This window comes from Castor canadensis, chromosome 10 (assembly GCF_047511655.1).
Source record: "Castor canadensis chromosome 10, mCasCan1.hap1v2, whole genome shotgun sequence".
Classification (NCBI taxonomy): domain Eukaryota; kingdom Metazoa; phylum Chordata; class Mammalia; order Rodentia; family Castoridae; genus Castor; species Castor canadensis.
Window position 1 is genome coordinate 145,671,068 of NC_133395.1, and position 17,137 is coordinate 145,688,204.

The 17,137-nt window shown below is 49.5% G+C and overlaps 1 protein-coding gene across 6 annotated transcripts in view; it reads right to left on the reverse strand.

Annotated features, from left to right (window-relative positions):
- The window catches only part of Nup210 (nucleoporin 210), a 119,025-nt gene that overhangs the window by 46,485 nt on the left and 55,403 nt on the right, over positions 1-17,137 (reverse strand). For all 6 annotated transcript variants that reach the window (XM_074044556.1, XM_020176163.2, XM_074044557.1 and 3 more), the window contains 8 exons: positions 15,908-16,106; positions 11,816-11,961; positions 10,293-10,514; positions 8,305-8,478; positions 3,965-4,157; positions 3,395-3,501; positions 1,879-1,983; positions 1,677-1,778 (listed from right to left, as the gene is read on the reverse strand). In XM_074044556.1, coding sequence (XP_073900657.1) covers positions 1,677-1,778; positions 1,879-1,983; positions 3,395-3,501; positions 3,965-4,157; positions 8,305-8,478; positions 10,293-10,514; positions 11,816-11,961; positions 15,908-16,106 — 1,248 coding nt within the window. The remainder of the gene's footprint in view (positions 1-1,676; positions 1,779-1,878; positions 1,984-3,394; positions 3,502-3,964; positions 4,158-8,304; positions 8,479-10,292; positions 10,515-11,815; positions 11,962-15,907; positions 16,107-17,137) is intronic.

The window sequence follows — 17,137 nt, forward strand, 5'->3', positions numbered from 1 at the left end:
ATACTCTACAATCAACTGTGGTGACAGTTGCACACACACATGACCATACTAAGACCACTGAGTCCTACAGAAAGTTAGTGAAGTATACGGTATGTGAGTCACACCTCAGTAAAGATGCTATCACAATAACAGAGATGAGCCCGAGGTGCACGGGGGGCCACCCTCTACACACAGCTCACGCTCTCCAGGTGCCACAGCCTCTACCGCTCCATCATTCAGCACGGACATTAACCTCAGTCCACTTACCACAGCATTTGCAAACAAGCTCTCACATTCAGCTTGTCTTCCTAACTTACTTTACGCCTGTCCCAGTGTGGAGCAAATTAATTTTGTGACCGCCCCCCCCAACCCCCCATCATGTCAAGAGAGTCAGGGGATGAAAAGTCAGAGAAGCAGAAACAGAATTTCAGTTGAACACCTGCACAGAGGGAGGGAAGTACGTTTGACTGCCATCTACGCCACACTCACAGCAACACTGTGGACAAGGTGCCCTGGCTGTGTTTCTGAAAGGAGGTTCTGGGACTTGGTCACAGCAGAGCTTAATTCCAGCAATAGCTTCCCTGGAATATGGAGGTTCACTCCATGCTGTTGAGCCAGGCAAGGAGAAGAGAAAGTTGGGCCTTGGGACTGCAAAACAACCCCCAGTCAGCCAGGCAGTGAGTGAGCTAAATCCCACCACAGGCAAGCCAGGCCTCGGTGGAGTCTAGGGGCAAGTCTCAGTGCTGGTTTGACTCCTTGAACATGGGGCAGCCCCCTTTCAACAAAGGGAAGCTCAGACCACCCAAAACCAGCAGCCCAACTGGGATTTACTGGCCCTGGTGGGTTGGTGTCATTCCAGGCTGTCCTGTACCTATGACTTCCAGGATTCTTTTCACAAATTCAGTTCTAAGTTTCCTTTGAAAGAAGGTTCAGTTTTATTAAAAATACAAAATGCTTAAAACAACCCAAATGCTCTACAAGAAGAGAATAGTGGACTGGGTATTGTGGTGCACACCTGTAATCCCAGCTACTTAGGAGGTGGAGGTAGGAGGATCACATTTGAGGCCAAACTGGGCAAAGTTAGTATGATGTCCTATCTGAAAAACAAACAAAAAACAAAAAGGTCTGGGGGCTAGGCTCAAGACGTAGAACTTTTGCCTAGCATATATGAGGCCCTGAGTTCAAGCACCAGTACCACAAACAAACAAACAAAAAGAAAGATAAAGAATGGCTAAAGTCCAAATGACTGCATAAAAATAACCTGCAACCTACATAGCAATATGAAAAAAAAAAAGGAAAGGAAAGACAAAAACCTTAGGACAACATGATATTAAAAACAAAAACATAACCCTATGTTCTTCCATACCTTTTGCATGGCTAAGTCCTTATCTGCAGAGTAGAAGAGGATCAAGAAACGTGGAGAAATAGAAACGGTTGCTACAGAGCAGCTTATGTAACAAAATGAGATCTTCATTAAAAGACTGATTAACCAACAGTGTGGGTAATTTGTGTATCCAGAACAGAAATCACAAACGTGGCGTGGCTATGACAGAAGTTCTTGAGCAAATCAGACAAGCTAAAGACCCCGCCCATCCCTTGGCTGAAGCAACACAGAGCAGCTTTTGAAATACTATGAACTCTGTGTGACAGCCCAGGTGAAGCAGGAAAGTCAAGGTAGAGATGATACCCAAGCTCACCATGGCGATGCCCTGGGCCTCCTGGTAGACCACTTTGATGACATCTGTGGTGCTTGTGTTGAGGAAGAAGTAGCCAGAGCCTTCTCTGACATGGAGTTCTGCCTGGAGAAGGAGATGTGGACAGTGGGGGTTGGGCCATGTGTCAGAGAGACCCTTGCTGGGTCTCTCGAAGGCAGGGTGGTGGCTGGGCAAAGGGCCATACCTGGACACCTGGGTGGTTGTAGATGGTCACCTCTTCCGGACTCACCCTCACATCCTCCACCAGAATGAGCTCTACGGAGGCTGACACAGACACAGGAGACTCGTGCTGAAGGAGTGAGGCCAAAATCATCAGATCCAGGCAACCATGGTCAACGCCAGGTCACCCCTCTGGAAGAGCAGGGTTAGATGCCCCAGGTCCTCACCTTGCCTCAGGACACTCGTTACGTCCAACACAAACCCCAATGAAACCATGGTGCACCTGAGCCCATGGAAAGGCCACATTCCCTTAGAGGCCCCCCGTAATCCTATTCCCAACCAGATGAGGTGGTGATCAACAGTCCTGCTCAGATGCTACCTTAACCCACCCTGCCAGGGGCTAACATGCACACCTGACCCTCAGGATCTCACAGCAAATGCCCAGGTACTGCACATGTGGCAGACACTGCCGTGGTAGAGCACACGGACTTGAGCAAATAGCACAGGTGCTGACCAGTCCAGGACACAGCTGAGGGCTCCAAAGAAGTAGCTTCCTAGCTGACTCATGGAGGACAAGGGCAGCTCTCACTACCTTGGGTATCATACAACACAGTATATGTCTGTTTCCTGCCACACGTAACTAGAGGGAGAGTGCTGGATGTGACCCAGGTGCAACTAATATACTCTTATAGTCACATGCCATATGACAGTTCGGTTGGTAATGACCTGTGTACATGACAGGAATCCATAGATTGTATCCCTTAGTGACACTGCAGCTGTCTTAAGTTTATGCGGGTACACGCTATGGTATTCACAGGATGACGGAATTGGCTAACGACAAAACATGTCCCCACCATTAGCAACTGATGTAACTGTCTGTGAGCACAAGCACTGAGTAAGTGCCTGAGAGAGGCAGCAACTGTCAGGAGAGTTCAAGGAAAGGAAGCCCTGGGTGACGATCAGAGGAAGAAATCAGAACAGAGAGGGCCCCCATCGTGACAAGAGCATAAGGGCAAAGGCCCTGTAGGGTGCTCGATGCGCCTTCCTCCAGCCCTGCGACATTAGGCCACTCACAAGCCAAGGGATTCCCAGTGCTGGTGAGAATGGAAAGGACAGAGCCATCAGGGACAGGCGAGACACTTTAGCGGCCACCTCTGTCCAGTGCCACTTCCATGGGCACAGTTCCTTGATAAAACCCTTCTCCCAAGAAACAATGAAGCTCTTCAACCTGCCATTTAGGTCCTCTGGAATCGAGTCCTAACTTCCCTTTCCAGGCAGCACCTGCTGCCCTACCTCAGTCAAGATGGCTGTCATCCAAGCACAGCCATTTCCACTCCCATCTCAATGCACCCGTCTGCCTCCCCACTAGCATCATCTCTGCCTTGAGCCCCTCCTGAGATACTGGAGAGTGGAGGGGACATGGCAGTTGATGATCTGCATCAGTGGTGCTCAGGGCCCTCAGATACCAGGAGTAGGGCACAGACAGGATGAATTCCCAGCCTTGCCCATGGCCCTGCCCAGTGGAGGCCTCTGGGAGGTACCGGTTGCTTTGCTCTGGCAGCTTTGAGGTGAGACTGTTGGTAGCCAGTTGCTGTGGCAGAGATGGCTGTAGTTCCTGATGCCTGGTGAACCGAAATGGCCTGCAAACCTGAGTCCAGAGAGAGAAAATTGTTGCATGTTGCCCCATGGCTGTCTCTGAAGTCAGCCCTCCCCCTATTGATTTACAGTTTCAAGTCTGATAATAGGTAACTGAGTTCACTAAAATTGTATATCCACCCTGAATGAGCTTAACAAGGCCTGAGCATGGTGCCAAAATGTCATGGGATGGGAGGAGATGGACTCAACATTTGGCTGTGGAGGGTTGTGAGTGCTGTGACATGGCACCAAGTAGCCTAGGTCTTGGAGCTAGAATGTATGTGACCTTCTGAGAAGTAGACACATATGTGCGGACTGAAGGAGGAGAGTGACCTCACACTGTACCTTACATTTTAGTTGTGGATGAAGGGGAGCTCCAATAGGCATGAACCTGCCACAGGACACTTCTTGTCTATTCAGGGTTTCACTTCTCTTGTCCTCCCACCCCAAGCTCTCGGGATTGATGCTGGGCTCACCATGTAACTTCTTCTGGCCGCTCCCATCATCCTGGGACACCAGCTGCAGGGGCTGGTCAGGCTCAATGCTGGCCAGCAAAGGCCGGGTGGACTCCCACTGGATGCTCAGAGAACTAAAGTTGTCAAATTGGCGACCCTGCGGGTCATAGGCAGCCAGGTCCAGCAGCGGGTTACGGTGGCTGGAGACCGGAACCTATAAGAAGCAAAAATCAGACGCTGACCTCATGGTGTGCCCTGAAGCCAGCTGGTTGCTTGGGGGCTCAGGGATCCTGATGAAGGATTGGGGATGTATCACAAACCTGTGCTCACCATGCCAGCCACCAAAGTAACCCCCCCGCAAGCCTCTGCCCAACCTGACCTCTGGTACTCAGTGGGGATAAGGACCCCTTCTATCACTAGGCAGGCCTCTGGCAATATCTGGAGGCAATTTTGGCTGGCACAACTAATAGGGGGCAAGGTAGCTGACATCTAGTAAGAAAAAGAAGGAGCAGGGCGCTGGTGGCTCACACCTGTAATCCTATCTACTTGAGAGGCTGAGATCAGGAGGATTGCTGTTCAAGGCCAGCCCAGGCAAATAGTTTACGAGATTCCCATCTCAAAAATAAACAGAAAAAAATGGGGTGGAGTGTGGCTTAAATGGTGGAGTGTCTGCTTTAGGGGCACAAAGCCCTTTCCATGGGAGGAAGGGGAAGGATGGTCTTTCCCAGGATATTACCACTTTTGAGGTTGAAATCCCCACTCCAAGTCACTCACCCCAGCCAAGCTGCTTTCCTTCCTTCCTGCCCCCACTGTTCCAAAGTCTTGCCATCTTGCACTCCTATACATACCTCTACCTCCAAGAGGACTCCCAGGATTTAATACAAATGCCAAATACCGATGGCAACTATGAAAGGGGGCTGGGACTACAGGCATCTGTCCCAGACACTCCACCCTTCTTCCAGACACAGCCCTGGGTGGAAAGTCAGTGTTGTTCCAGGGAAGGACGTCAACACTTTGCCAAGCATGCTTGTAAGCTAACTGAGCTCTTCTAGTAAGGGCTTTCAACACTATTCCCACTTTATGAATGGGGAAGCTGAGGCTCAGAGGCATTAAATGACTTGCTCACAATCACACAAGTTTAGGGGTAGAATTCAATGGGTCTGATTTCAAAACCCAAGGACCTCACCTGGCACTGTGCAGCTTCTCCTTGGTGCCTGAGCTAGACACAAGCTCCACCAAAGCTCTGGCTAATCAGTTCCCTGGCACACAACTGGTGCCCAAGCACAGCAAGTAGAACACTGACCCTGACTGGGGTCAGCCTACAATCTGGCTTTCTTCCGTCACTTCATTCTGGTGGCTCACCTCGCCATTGATTCATCTACTGGATTGGAAAGCTACAAAATTAAACTGGTACTGCACTCAGGAGGCACTGGGGGTATGTATCTTCCTCAAGGTCCCCTAATGACCCCATAAATCACAGGAGACACACTTGAATGGCTGGCTCACAGCTTGGGACCCTGAGGACTGATGGATTACATGGCAATTCTGGATCTGAGGTCCATTATTTCCTACAGACATCAATGACACAGAAACCACCTGAGAGCTGAGCTCCTCAGTCAGATCATCTCCTTTCAGTCCAGAGACAACCCTGGGCTAAATTCAAGGTCCTGGCCTACAGACAGACAAGCACAATGGGGTTCAGATGTGCCTTGCTTTATCCATTGCTAATGCATAAGGACAGGAGAGATGAACATAGATTTATAATTTTGTCATCTGTTCCTGAGCATAGATTGCTCTTTCTGAGAGGCAGCAGCTCCCCACCCCCACCCACTCCCACCAGTCCTGCCATAGTGGTTCTCCAATCACTTCACATGCACATGGCAAGGGCAGCTAACAAAAGGGACACAGGGGCAGGTGCTCCTTGGCTTGCCTTTTCAGTCATCTGAGAGGAATTATTGAACTCACTAGGCTGTGTTCTGGAGACCGACAGCAAATAAAGCAGGTAAGTAGATTCCACAGCTCTAGGTCATGGTGAGTGCTTAGGGTCGGGGAGGTGGGAGTGGGAATCTGGAATGTTGAAGGAGGTGAATGCTTAGGTGAAGTTTGATGAGGGCCACATTAAGAAGGGAGAATCTGAAAAAAAAATTGAGGGAGAAGGGGAGGGAAGCATGGGGTTGGACACTGGGAGAACATGCAAGCTCCAGGGACTAGACAGCCCAAGACCCAAGCAGAGGAGGGACAGCACATGCAGGGAATGACAAGGCATCTATCTAAGCATGGATGGAGTGGAGACAGAGGAGAGGGTGGCTGGGGACCAGGACCTAGGGCCTGCAGGCCACAGAAGGGGCTTTGATATTTTCAGAGTGAAACAGAAACCACAGGCAGGTTTTACGCAAAGAACAATACAAAAAGTATAATGGCTGCACTCTGAACCCCTTGCATGTAATCACATCTGTCCCCTGCAACAACTCCAGGTCACTTGTCACCACTGCTCACAGGAGGTCAGCACCTAGGCCAATGGCCCCTGACACTAGCCCACAGCGTGAGCTGCCCTCACCTAGTCTGGCTCCTGGCCTCAGGGCAAGGGGGCCAGCAGGCCAGACCGCATGATGCTATTTCTTCCACCCAGGGTGATTTGCTTAATACAAAAGTGAGTTAAATGTAAAACTTCCAGATAAACCCAGTTCAGAAACAAGGACTGCACGTTCCCACTCACGTGGGGAAGCTAAAAAATTGATTTCACAGCAGCAGAGAGCACAGTAGAGGCCACTCCCCTCCAGCTTTAAACAGATGAGTCTGGGTCAAAGGCAAAGCTGTGCTTCCTCACCCCAGGGACCCAACTCCCCTAGCACTCTGCCTATGGTGGGAGAGGCCACAGACACAGCAAGCTTTAGACAAGTTCAATTGGGTGTGCCAGAGACTGCACTACCCGGACACGAACTGTGCCCCTCTTCCACAGCTCCAGGAAAACACAAGGCCCTCAGGGGCCACTGAGATGGCGCTGCATTTGGAGCTGGACAGATCTGGGTTCTGCTCTTGCAACTCTGCACACCTCTGATTCTTGTGGACAAACCTGCAGAAGAAGCCTAAGGACCCTGGCCTTGAAGGTGGTCATGGTGAGGGGGAACAGGTCTCAGGGTGAACCTTCTCAACACACAGAACTGTTCTGGTCACTTGTGGACAGGGACAATGACAGAGACCCTGGTCTGGCCTCTGGGACTTTACCTTTGCTATTCCTCCTGCCTAAGGCCCCTCCTCTGCTAGGATGGCAGCTCCCTGCCCTGCTCCTCGTGCAGTGCCTACTCCAGCCAGTCTGTCCCCATTTCACTTTCCTCTCAGCACTTGCCACCTCCACTTGTCCTCTCCGTGGACCTCCTGTCTCACTGTGGCTCTGAGAGGCAGCTTCCACGCCTCCTGATCACTCTGTTCATTGACGCTGTGAGACGGACCACAGGGACATTCTTACCTCCCAACACTCCAGCTCCCTGATGTCCCAGGACAATGCTGCAGCTGTCACCTCTCCTCAACAGCCCCCACCCCTGCTCTGACCACACACACTCTGTCCCACACAAGGAGCCCTGAACACATTGGAGTCACAGGAGACACCAGGAGGGTTTCACAACCTCCCACTGGGGAGGTTGCCCAGCAGAGGGAGACAGCGAGTCCAGAATCTGACAGGACAGTTTTCACCTGGCGCTGCCTTCACTGAGCTCCTGGACTGAGGACAGGCTTAGGTCCTGAAGACTCCATCATAAGTTGAGCACATCGTAGGCTGGGAAAGCCTTGCATGCACTTAACCTTCCCAGCATCCTAGCTCAACCCAGCCTCCCCTAACTGTTCTCAGAGCACTGCTGTCAGCCTGCAGTAGGTGGGACAGCTGCCCAGCACAAACCCGCCGTGCGATACAGGCTTGCACATGCGTGTGACTTATGGATACAGCACACGCCAAGCATCCGTTGTTTCCCCTCGCGATCATGAGGCTGACTGGGAGCTGCCTCTGTGCAGTGTCGACAGAGGATCACAGGCCCAACACTTGTCCAGGGGAAGATCCAAATCCAAACTCCCAAGGGTGCTTTCTGATCAACACATGTCATTCTCACACCATTGTAAAGGAGGAAATCGTAAGGGGATATGGAAAGTTAGGGACCCTCTTAGCAGCTGTACTTTGGAAAGTCACCCCACCTTCTCCAGCTCTGGACCCTCCCTTTCCACCCAAGCAAGGCCTAAACGAAAACACCCCCTGCCCAGACTAACTGTTGAGATCAAGATGGTATGGTGTAGAATTATAGCCCTCACAACACTGGACCATGGGTAGAAGTGGTTGAGATCCTCCTGCCTAACCAAAAATGGCTTACACTCACCACCTGCTTGTTCTGCTGCAGCAATGGACAAGACAGGTCCAGCTGGGGACTGGCATAAACCGGTGTGAGGGTGAGCCTGGATGGCTCAGCACAGACGGACTTCACCACAGCATGCTCCACGACAGGGAAGGAGTTGGTGATGCTGGGCCGGTTCCCCACTGAGAGGGCAATGACCTGGCAGGACAAAAGCAGTCAGATACCCTGAGTGTTGAGTCCCCTCCTCTCTAAGCTGAGACTGTTTTCTCTTCTGCAGGATGGGCATAGTGACACTTGTACCTCAGAGGGTAGGCAAAGGTCCAGAGACACATAAGTGGAGAGCACTTTTTCAGCATTTAAGAGACTCTCAGGGGAAAAGCTGTAAGGCCCTCTGCTAATGTCCCAGGGAAGAGAGAAATTGGGGGATGCTTTCCCAGGACCCAAGAAAACCCCATGGCTACATTAGGAAAGTCACAAGGTCATGGATGTTTAAATGAGGAGTCCACCCTGACCTGACATCACCTGTCAGTGATGTGCAGATGTGGGGATATAAACACTGCGGAGTGCAAGAGCCTGATTCTCAGAAAATGGGTCAGAAAAGGGACTGTGCAGGAGAAAGCCTGCGGTGGAGACAGAGCCATGGCCTGGAGGTGGTCCCTATCCTCTGCCTACTTGCTGTCTCTGGTGGGAGCCCTAGTGGCTGCTTCAGAGATGGAAACTAAAGATATAAAAAAAGAGAAAAATGTATATTAGCTGCCTGAGCTGGGACTTCTGAAATCAAGTCTAGCCCCCTCATTGTACAAGCACTGCAGCTAACAGCCCCACCTGAGGGAACACCCTCCACTTCCTCAGAGACACCTGCTACAGAAAGCAAAAGTCTGGTCCTGTAGCCCCTCACCCTTCGGGGCCAAGAGGCAGGAGGAAAGGCAGTTCTCCCCAAACTCTAGCAAGCTTTCTGTCTGCCTACAATGCCCCAAGTGAGAGAGTCCAGAGTCTGGCAGTACAGAGGACTCTAGAAAGGATCCTGACTACGAACCACACTCTAGTAGCTCAGGGCCAGACTCAGATGATCTTGTCAAGCCAGGACAGGAAACCTTTCTAATTTAAGTCATTAATTTGATTTTTGTTACTACTTATTTAGTACTATGTATTTATTGCTCTTACTATTTTATTACATTTTCATAAACAACCCCAGTGGGGAGTGAGGCCTTTTTCTGTGTACTTCTCCTACTACCCTAGCTAGCCTTGGCATGGCTGATGTCAGAAGGGCACTGTAGGTGGTGCACCTGTGTGCCTTAAACTCAGTCTGTGTTCTCTGCATTATTAGACATGCAGGAAAATTCTTCACATCCCCAAACAAATGGGTGCTCTGTTCTTCTGCCTTTCTTGGATCATTCAGACCACTTACACACATTTTGTTCCCATCTGGAGCTCCCCGGGAATGGAGGAGTAGACCCATTAAAAGAAGTTAAAAGAAGTGCCCAGCCCTCAGCCTTGGCCATGGCAGCCCTGTGGAGATTCAGGACAGATACATATTTTGTTCTGTCCACTCAGCCCTCTAATATTGTTGGGTTTTAGCATTTTAAAAATGAAGAGATTCCACATGCAAAAATGTTAGGATTTCCAGTGTATCCTGAAATACCAGGAAAACGTGCCAAACCTGGGTCTGTGGTCTCACTCCTGTTGATGCCTAAAGGTCCCTGAAAGCATCTGGCTTTGTGATACCTGACCTCACACCATTACTTGCAGTTTGGAGGGGAAGGAGATGTTGCATCCTTGAGGGAGGAGGCAACCCTAACAGGCTGGCTCAATAGAAGCTGATGTGTAATAGGGGATCCTGATTGCCATACCTCGTGAATTTTCCTGGTGTTCACTTAGTCACCCACCTCACTGAGCCTGTTAGCTCTTCTGTAAAATGGGTAGAACAAGAGAAGAACTCAAGTTCCTCTGAAGATTAGGTGTTTCCATGGCCCCTGAGGGCAAGGTAAGACTTGGAGTGGCTCCCCACTCACCTGCTCACCCAAGGCTTGGCAAGTCACAAGGATCCAGTGTTGCTGGTAATTCCGGGAGGCAGGGGGCCCTAAGAGAGCCAGACTGATGCTATCTGTGTCCTCAGAGGTGACATTCCGGAAGAACTTAGAAGGCTCAAGGACCCAGGGCTGGGGGCCACCTTCAAACAGCATCTCTTTCGAGGAGCCCAGGGTTACCACAGCAACAGAAGAGGGATCCACAGCCTGGGGAGGGAGGAGGGAGAAGACTAGGCATTCCTCTGGGAGGCAGAGGTGCTGCAAGGCTGAGTGCCTGGGCTCTGAGTCCTCACCCTGCTCTCGGGTTTGGGGCGGGAGACCAGGCAAGCCCCCTATGTCTTCTTTAAATCTTGGTGAGCACACCTATAGCACAGTCAGGGTTGTCATGAAGATCCCATGGAGTCAGGGTTCTTTGGAGAGAATGAAGTCCTCACTGGGGCAGGATGTGTATGTAAACTGATTTGCCTTTTTTGTAAAACAATCTGGGAAATTATGGAAAATACCCATAGCCTGTGAATCTGGGAACTCCCCACTTGGGATCTCACCTCATAACAGAACAGGCAAGAGAGAAATAAGTTCATGAACAGAGAGCTGTTCCTCACACTGTTACTTATCACAGCTTAGAACCAGCAGCAAGCTGAAGTTCACAAGGAGGGGTTTGAGAGGTGAACACTGAATAGCCACAGATGGCACCTTTGTTCAAATCCCTATAGCAGTATTGACCAAGTGTTGTAAAGCAGGTACAAGACTGACTGTATATATTAGTTCTAACTATGTTGTCACTTTAAAAAGCAGAAAACAGCAGAAATGGTGGTGCACACCTGTAACATCTGTAATGCCAGCTACCCAGGAGGCTGAGGCAGGAGGACTGCAAGTTGGCAGCCAGCCTGGGCAAATTAGCAAGACCTTGTCTTAAAATAAAAAAATAAAAATGGGTGGGAATATAGCTCAGTGGTAGAGAGCTTGTGCATGAGCCTGTGTTCAATTCTCAGTACCAGAAAAAAAAAAAAAACAGAAAACAATACTGAAAGGGAAAGGAAATGTACAGAAGACAAGGGAAACGCAGGCTGTGGGGTCCTCACTGCCATGATTATAAGTGGTTTCTTTCCATTACTTTGGCCATTGTGTTCTCCTCACTTTTGGCAAGGTCCGTACAGGCTTCCAGGGCAAGGCTTTGTGCTTGTTTTGTGCCCAGCACCTGGAAGCATGCCTGGCACATGGCAGGCACTCAATAATTACTCATTGAATCAAAGAGTGAATTGGCAAGTAAAATTATGATATCCTGAAAGTCTCCAATAAAGGAAAACGTATTTTTTTTTTTTAACAAAAAGCTCCCTTATGGTCTAATGGGCTGGGGTGACTTGGTGCTGAGGGACCCATAGCCTGCTCACATAGACAATGACAGTGCTTAGAACCTATGGAACAAGTCACTCCCACCCAACCTCCAAGAGCATACAGCAGTGAAGGAGGAGACCAGGTGGGCTGGGAAGGGCAGAGTCTCAGCTCACCTTCAGCGGTAGGTAGGCAGCAATAGTGACCCTGGCACTCAGGTGAATGTGGCCATATGTGTAGCTCACGAGGAGGGTGGTAGACCCCTGGGTCTCAGCTCTCACTCTGACACCACTGCAATACTCAGGCCCTGGTGGCAGCCTCCCTGCACAAAGAGGAGAACCAAATGGTTGTCATGAATTTGCCTTGGCAGGAAAGGGGCAACAGGCCAAGAGCCTCTCATCCTGGGCTTGACACACAATCAGATTTTGTTTTAACTTAAAAATTATAGGAGCTAAGGGTGTAGATCAGTGTTAGAGCACATGCTGAGAGTGCAGAAGTCCCTAGCTTCCATCCCTAGTATTACCAAAAAAAAAAAGTGTGTCAGATACCAACGTGTGCATGTTTCCTATGTATATAATTCAATGTTTGTTTCCCTCACATAACCAACACACCCTGTATCCAGGACCTGGGTCAAAAAAAAGAATATTACCAGCACCTCCAGAATCTCCTACAGGTCATTCTCATCTTCAATCTTCTATCAGACACCTTCATTATACTGCTTCTTCAGATTGTGTAACAGGGACCACTGAGTACAAGCACCTTTGTGTCTGGCTTCCTCAACGCAATATTGTCTGAGATTCCTTACTGTTGGCATGATATACATCCTTTATCCACATTTCTATAGATTGTTCTGCTGTATGAATGTGCAACTGGGAACATTCGGGTTGTTTCCAGATTGGGCTATACTGATAGCAAATGTACTAACAGCAAAATTTGCGAGCCCATCTTTTAGAGGACATGCCTTGACATTTAGGTTGGCTGTGTCCCTAAGAGGGGGACAGTAGGCCATGGGTCATGTATACATGCAGTTTCAGTAATTAGTAAGTACCTTTCCTAAAATGTTTCTACCGGTTTATATAAACTGTTACGAGCAGCTGTTCTACATCCCTGCCATTGTTTGCCACCAATTTTAATTAACTTTAAAAACACTTATAAAAACTGCACAGTATTAAACATTTTGTGACTGGCTTTTTTCACTTATTATACTGGAGTTTGAACTCAGAGCCTTGGACTTATTAGGCAGGTGCTCTACCACTTGAATCATGCCCCCAGCCTAGAATTTCCTTCCTTTTTAAGATTGAACAACCTTTTACCACATGAGGTTGCCTGTACTCTTAGCTTCTGTAAATAATGCTGTTATGAACATGGAGCTGACAAATACATCTCTAAGAGTGTGCTTTCAATACCTTTGGGTTGCTGGTTTCGGTGGCTCATGCCTACAATCCTACCTACTTAGGAAGTAGAGACTGGGAGGGTCATGGTTCAAGGCCAGCCCTGGGAAAAAGTTCACAAGATCACATCTCAACCAATATAAACTGGGTGTGATGACATGTACCTGACATCCCAGCTACATGGGAAGCATAAACAAGGATCACAGTCCAGGCCAGCTGGGGCATAAAGGTGAGACCCTATTTGAAAAATAAGAAAAGCAAAAAGGGCTGGGGACCTGGCTCAAGCAGTAGAGCTTGTGGCTAGCAGATGCAAAGCCCTGAGTTCACACACTAATATCACAAAAACAAACAAACAAAACAACAATGAAAACAAATCTTTGGGTATATGCCCAGAAAGGAGATTTTCCGGAGCATAAGATAATTCTATGTTTAATTTTTTGAGGTACCACCATATAGTTTTCCACAGCAGATGCACCATTTTACCTTCTCCCAACAGAGCACGAGCTTCCATTTCTCCTGCTCCCTATCAACACTTGCTTCCTGTCATTTTGATAGCGGTCATCCTAAAGGGTGTAATTTTTCATTGCCTTTCTCTGATGATGTTGAGCATCTTTTTGCGTGCTTTTGGTTATTTATGTATGTTTGGAGAAGTGTCTATTCAAGTCCTTTGCTCATCATTATTCAATCACATTGTCTGGGTCACTGCTGTTGACATACAGATTTCTTCAAATAATCTAGATACCAACCCATTGTGAGGTAAATTATTTGCAATTATTTTCTCCCATTCCATAAGTTGCCTTTGCCTTACAGAGACCTGACCAGTCCTACCATGTGTGCTCTGAACAGAGACCATTTATCTATCCTGGGAACACATCTGTCCCACCTGCTCTCTGGGCTGCATATGCCCCAGCCACAAAGCACCTGATGCTCTGGCCTAGGTTCAAGTCTCAAGGACTTCCATCAGTATCTGTCTCCCTCAGCTAGAAATCCAGTTTTCTAAGATGAATTTTTTTTTTTACATAACCTGGACCAAACAAGCAAATCAACACAAAGTCCCACAAACATTTCACTAGGTAGCTGGGCACCAGTGGCTCAAGCCTGTAATCCTTGTTTCGCAGGAGGGAGCGATCAGGAGGTTAGCAGTTCAAGGCCAGCCAGGGCAAATAGTTCGTGAGACCCTATATGGAAAATATCCAACACAAAAAAGGGCTGATGGAGTGGCCCAAGTGGTAGAACACCTACCTAGAAAGCATGAGGTTCTGAGTTCAAACCCCAGTACTGCCAAAACACACACATACACACACACACACACACGGGCACGTGCACACACACCACAACACCAGGGATATTTAAGGGACTTTCTAAGGGAAATGTTGACCTCATAGGATTTGTCTTGGTTGCAGTCTTCTGAACTCAGACTCCTTGAAAAAGTATCCTGCACTGTGCTGTGGGATATCCATGTGCAACCCTCAAATAGGCAAGGGGCTGTCAACCCCATTATACACAGAGAAACCAGGGCTCAGAAAGACCAAGCAACATGCTTGACATCACATAACCAGTAAGAGAATTGAGCCCAGGAATTGTGTACTTTGTTTCACAGGTCCTGTCCCCATACCTGGGCTGCACCCTGTAGATGCCCCTGCAGGACTGGTGTAGGGATGGTGCAGGGGACAGCCAGCACACCTCCTGCTGCCAGCTGGCCTCTCTCCTGGGCATGCTACTTCTTCCATCCTAGTCAGTTACTCTGGGGTAACACTCCAGGCTGCTCAATGCTGCCGACTTTTGCTTTTGGTTAGCTCAGGGATTTTGGAGACGTGCCGGCCTCCTTCCTCTACGCATCGTGAAGTTGCAGAATCTCCGTCCGTCATCATAACTATGTAATATGCAGACACCTGGTTCTTCAGGCCACACTGCAAGCACTTCCAGGATGACAATGCTCCTCTGTATCAATAGCTTCAGTGCTTCTTCAGTGCCTGGACACTAGGTCTGAGCCCTCTGATATAGGACAGGTCCTGCTATTCGAGGTTCACTGTGTATGCAAGCCTGATAAGCAACCTGGGCGCTGGGCCCTGAAAGAGGTACACTCACCAATCAAATTTTGTCCCTGTTACTGCCAGCAACCTGCCCAATCCTACTTCTACCCAATAGCTCATTAGTCCCTTGGTTTTCTTCATCACAAAATCACAGCAGAATGGTCACCCTGCCAGAGTCCACACTTCCGAGAGGCCCCATCTCATAGGCACAATGGGCATGCCCAGGCCTGCACCCCAGCCCTGCCCAGGCCAGATGTGCCTGTGGGCAACTCAGCCTTGGCTTCTTCATTTGACACATGGCTCAAGAGCATCTCCTCCTACTACAGTGAGTGCAAATTCTAAATGAAGTTAGGGATGCAAAAGTGCAGGCCCCACAGCCATAGGGATGACACTCCATAAACTGCCACTGTTAGGGTCACCACCAATACCAGTGTAAACACGCCGCAGCAAAAGCTGAGGAGAAAAGATGAGCAGGCTCAGGAGGCACAGGTCATATAGTTACACAGCAACATAACTGTAACTAGATAAAATCCCCGCGTATGATGCGTTCTGAGCACCTGCAATGAAGTACATACATGACATGTGATTCTACTCAGAGAACACTCATTTTAGAGATGTGGAAACTGAGGCAGAGAAAAGCAAATCATTTGCCAAACATCATATGGCCAGAAAGACTCAGAACAGATGGGAGCCGAAGCTGGACAGGATGTCAAAGGCCATTCCAATCGTGGCCCCCCTGCTGCCCCAGGCTCTCTCTTTAGGAACCTGGGTGGCCCACAGAGGGCACCCAAGTGATCTGATCCCAACTCTGCTGTCAGGCACCAGTTGGGCAGTGCAGGTTTACCTGGCAGTGTCTGGAACACACCCTGGTTCTCGACCTCCACAGTCAAGTCAAAGTGGGAGCAGTCACTCAGGGTGACCACTTCATTGGCCCCGCCGGGCATGAGGCCGCTGATCCTCAGGGGCAGCTCCAGGGTCTGACCCAGTCTCGCCTCCACCTGGCACGGGGCGAACTCCATGCTGCTGGGCTCGATCACATACACCTGGAGGATGGGGTGAGGCCCAGGGGCCAAGGGTTTACTAAACAGCTGTGGGCGGGATGCCTAGGACACCCATGGAAAGGGGAGAGGTGGGCATGGGGTATTCAGGGACAGAGTGGTCAGGGAAGGCCTCTCTAAGATGTCACCCAGGAGCTCAGACCTGAGAGCCATATCACAGACAACCAGTCCAAAGTCTAGGGGTGTGGGGGAGACACTCCAGATAAAGGGACAGTCTGAGGTACATGGCAGCTTGGATGCTAGGAGAGAACAAAGGAGGCCAGTGTGGATGCAGCGTGGAGGAGGAGAGAGGAAGGGAGAGAGGGGTCTGAGGACAGTCAGCCACATCCTGCAGGGTTGGTACCCTGGGACGGATGTTGGGTGGCTAAGCTAGGGAGACCTAAGAAATGCCCATTCCTCTATTATCTGTGTCAAATCGGCTACTGGGTAACCATTTGGGAGGCTGCTGGAGCATCCCAGTGATAGATAGTAGTAGCTTGGCCAGGCACGGTGGTGTAGAAGTTGGCCGGGTTTGCACTGAGACATTTTCTGAATGTGCAGCTGATGGGTGTGATGGGGGTGTGCGGCAAGTGGCCAGGAAGAGTGAGAGAGGCAGCAGCAGGTTCTCAGAGAAATCCACCCCCACCCTCACTACACTGCAAGTTCAGTCCTGGGGTCACAGCTTACCCTCCTCACCCATTTGCTCCAATCAGCTGCCCTGTCCTGATGCACAACCTAGCACAAGGAATAGCCTTGATGACCCAAGGACAGCTGGGAGTCAGGCTGGGTTGCTGCCTCTTGAGGACTGTTCTCAGGCTTTTGGCTGAGCAATGGGAAAAGGTGGCATATTTTTGGAGGAGGAAGCCTGGGAAGGTAGTCACAGCCGATCCAAAAACTGGGCAATTGTGCTTTCTTGAAGGGCTTCTGTTAAATACATCTTTGTCTGAGAATCAGATCTATCTCAGGAGTAGATGTGTGCGGACCACAATAAAAACACCAGAACATCTTTCCTCCCACCTCCCAACAAAGTAAGAGAA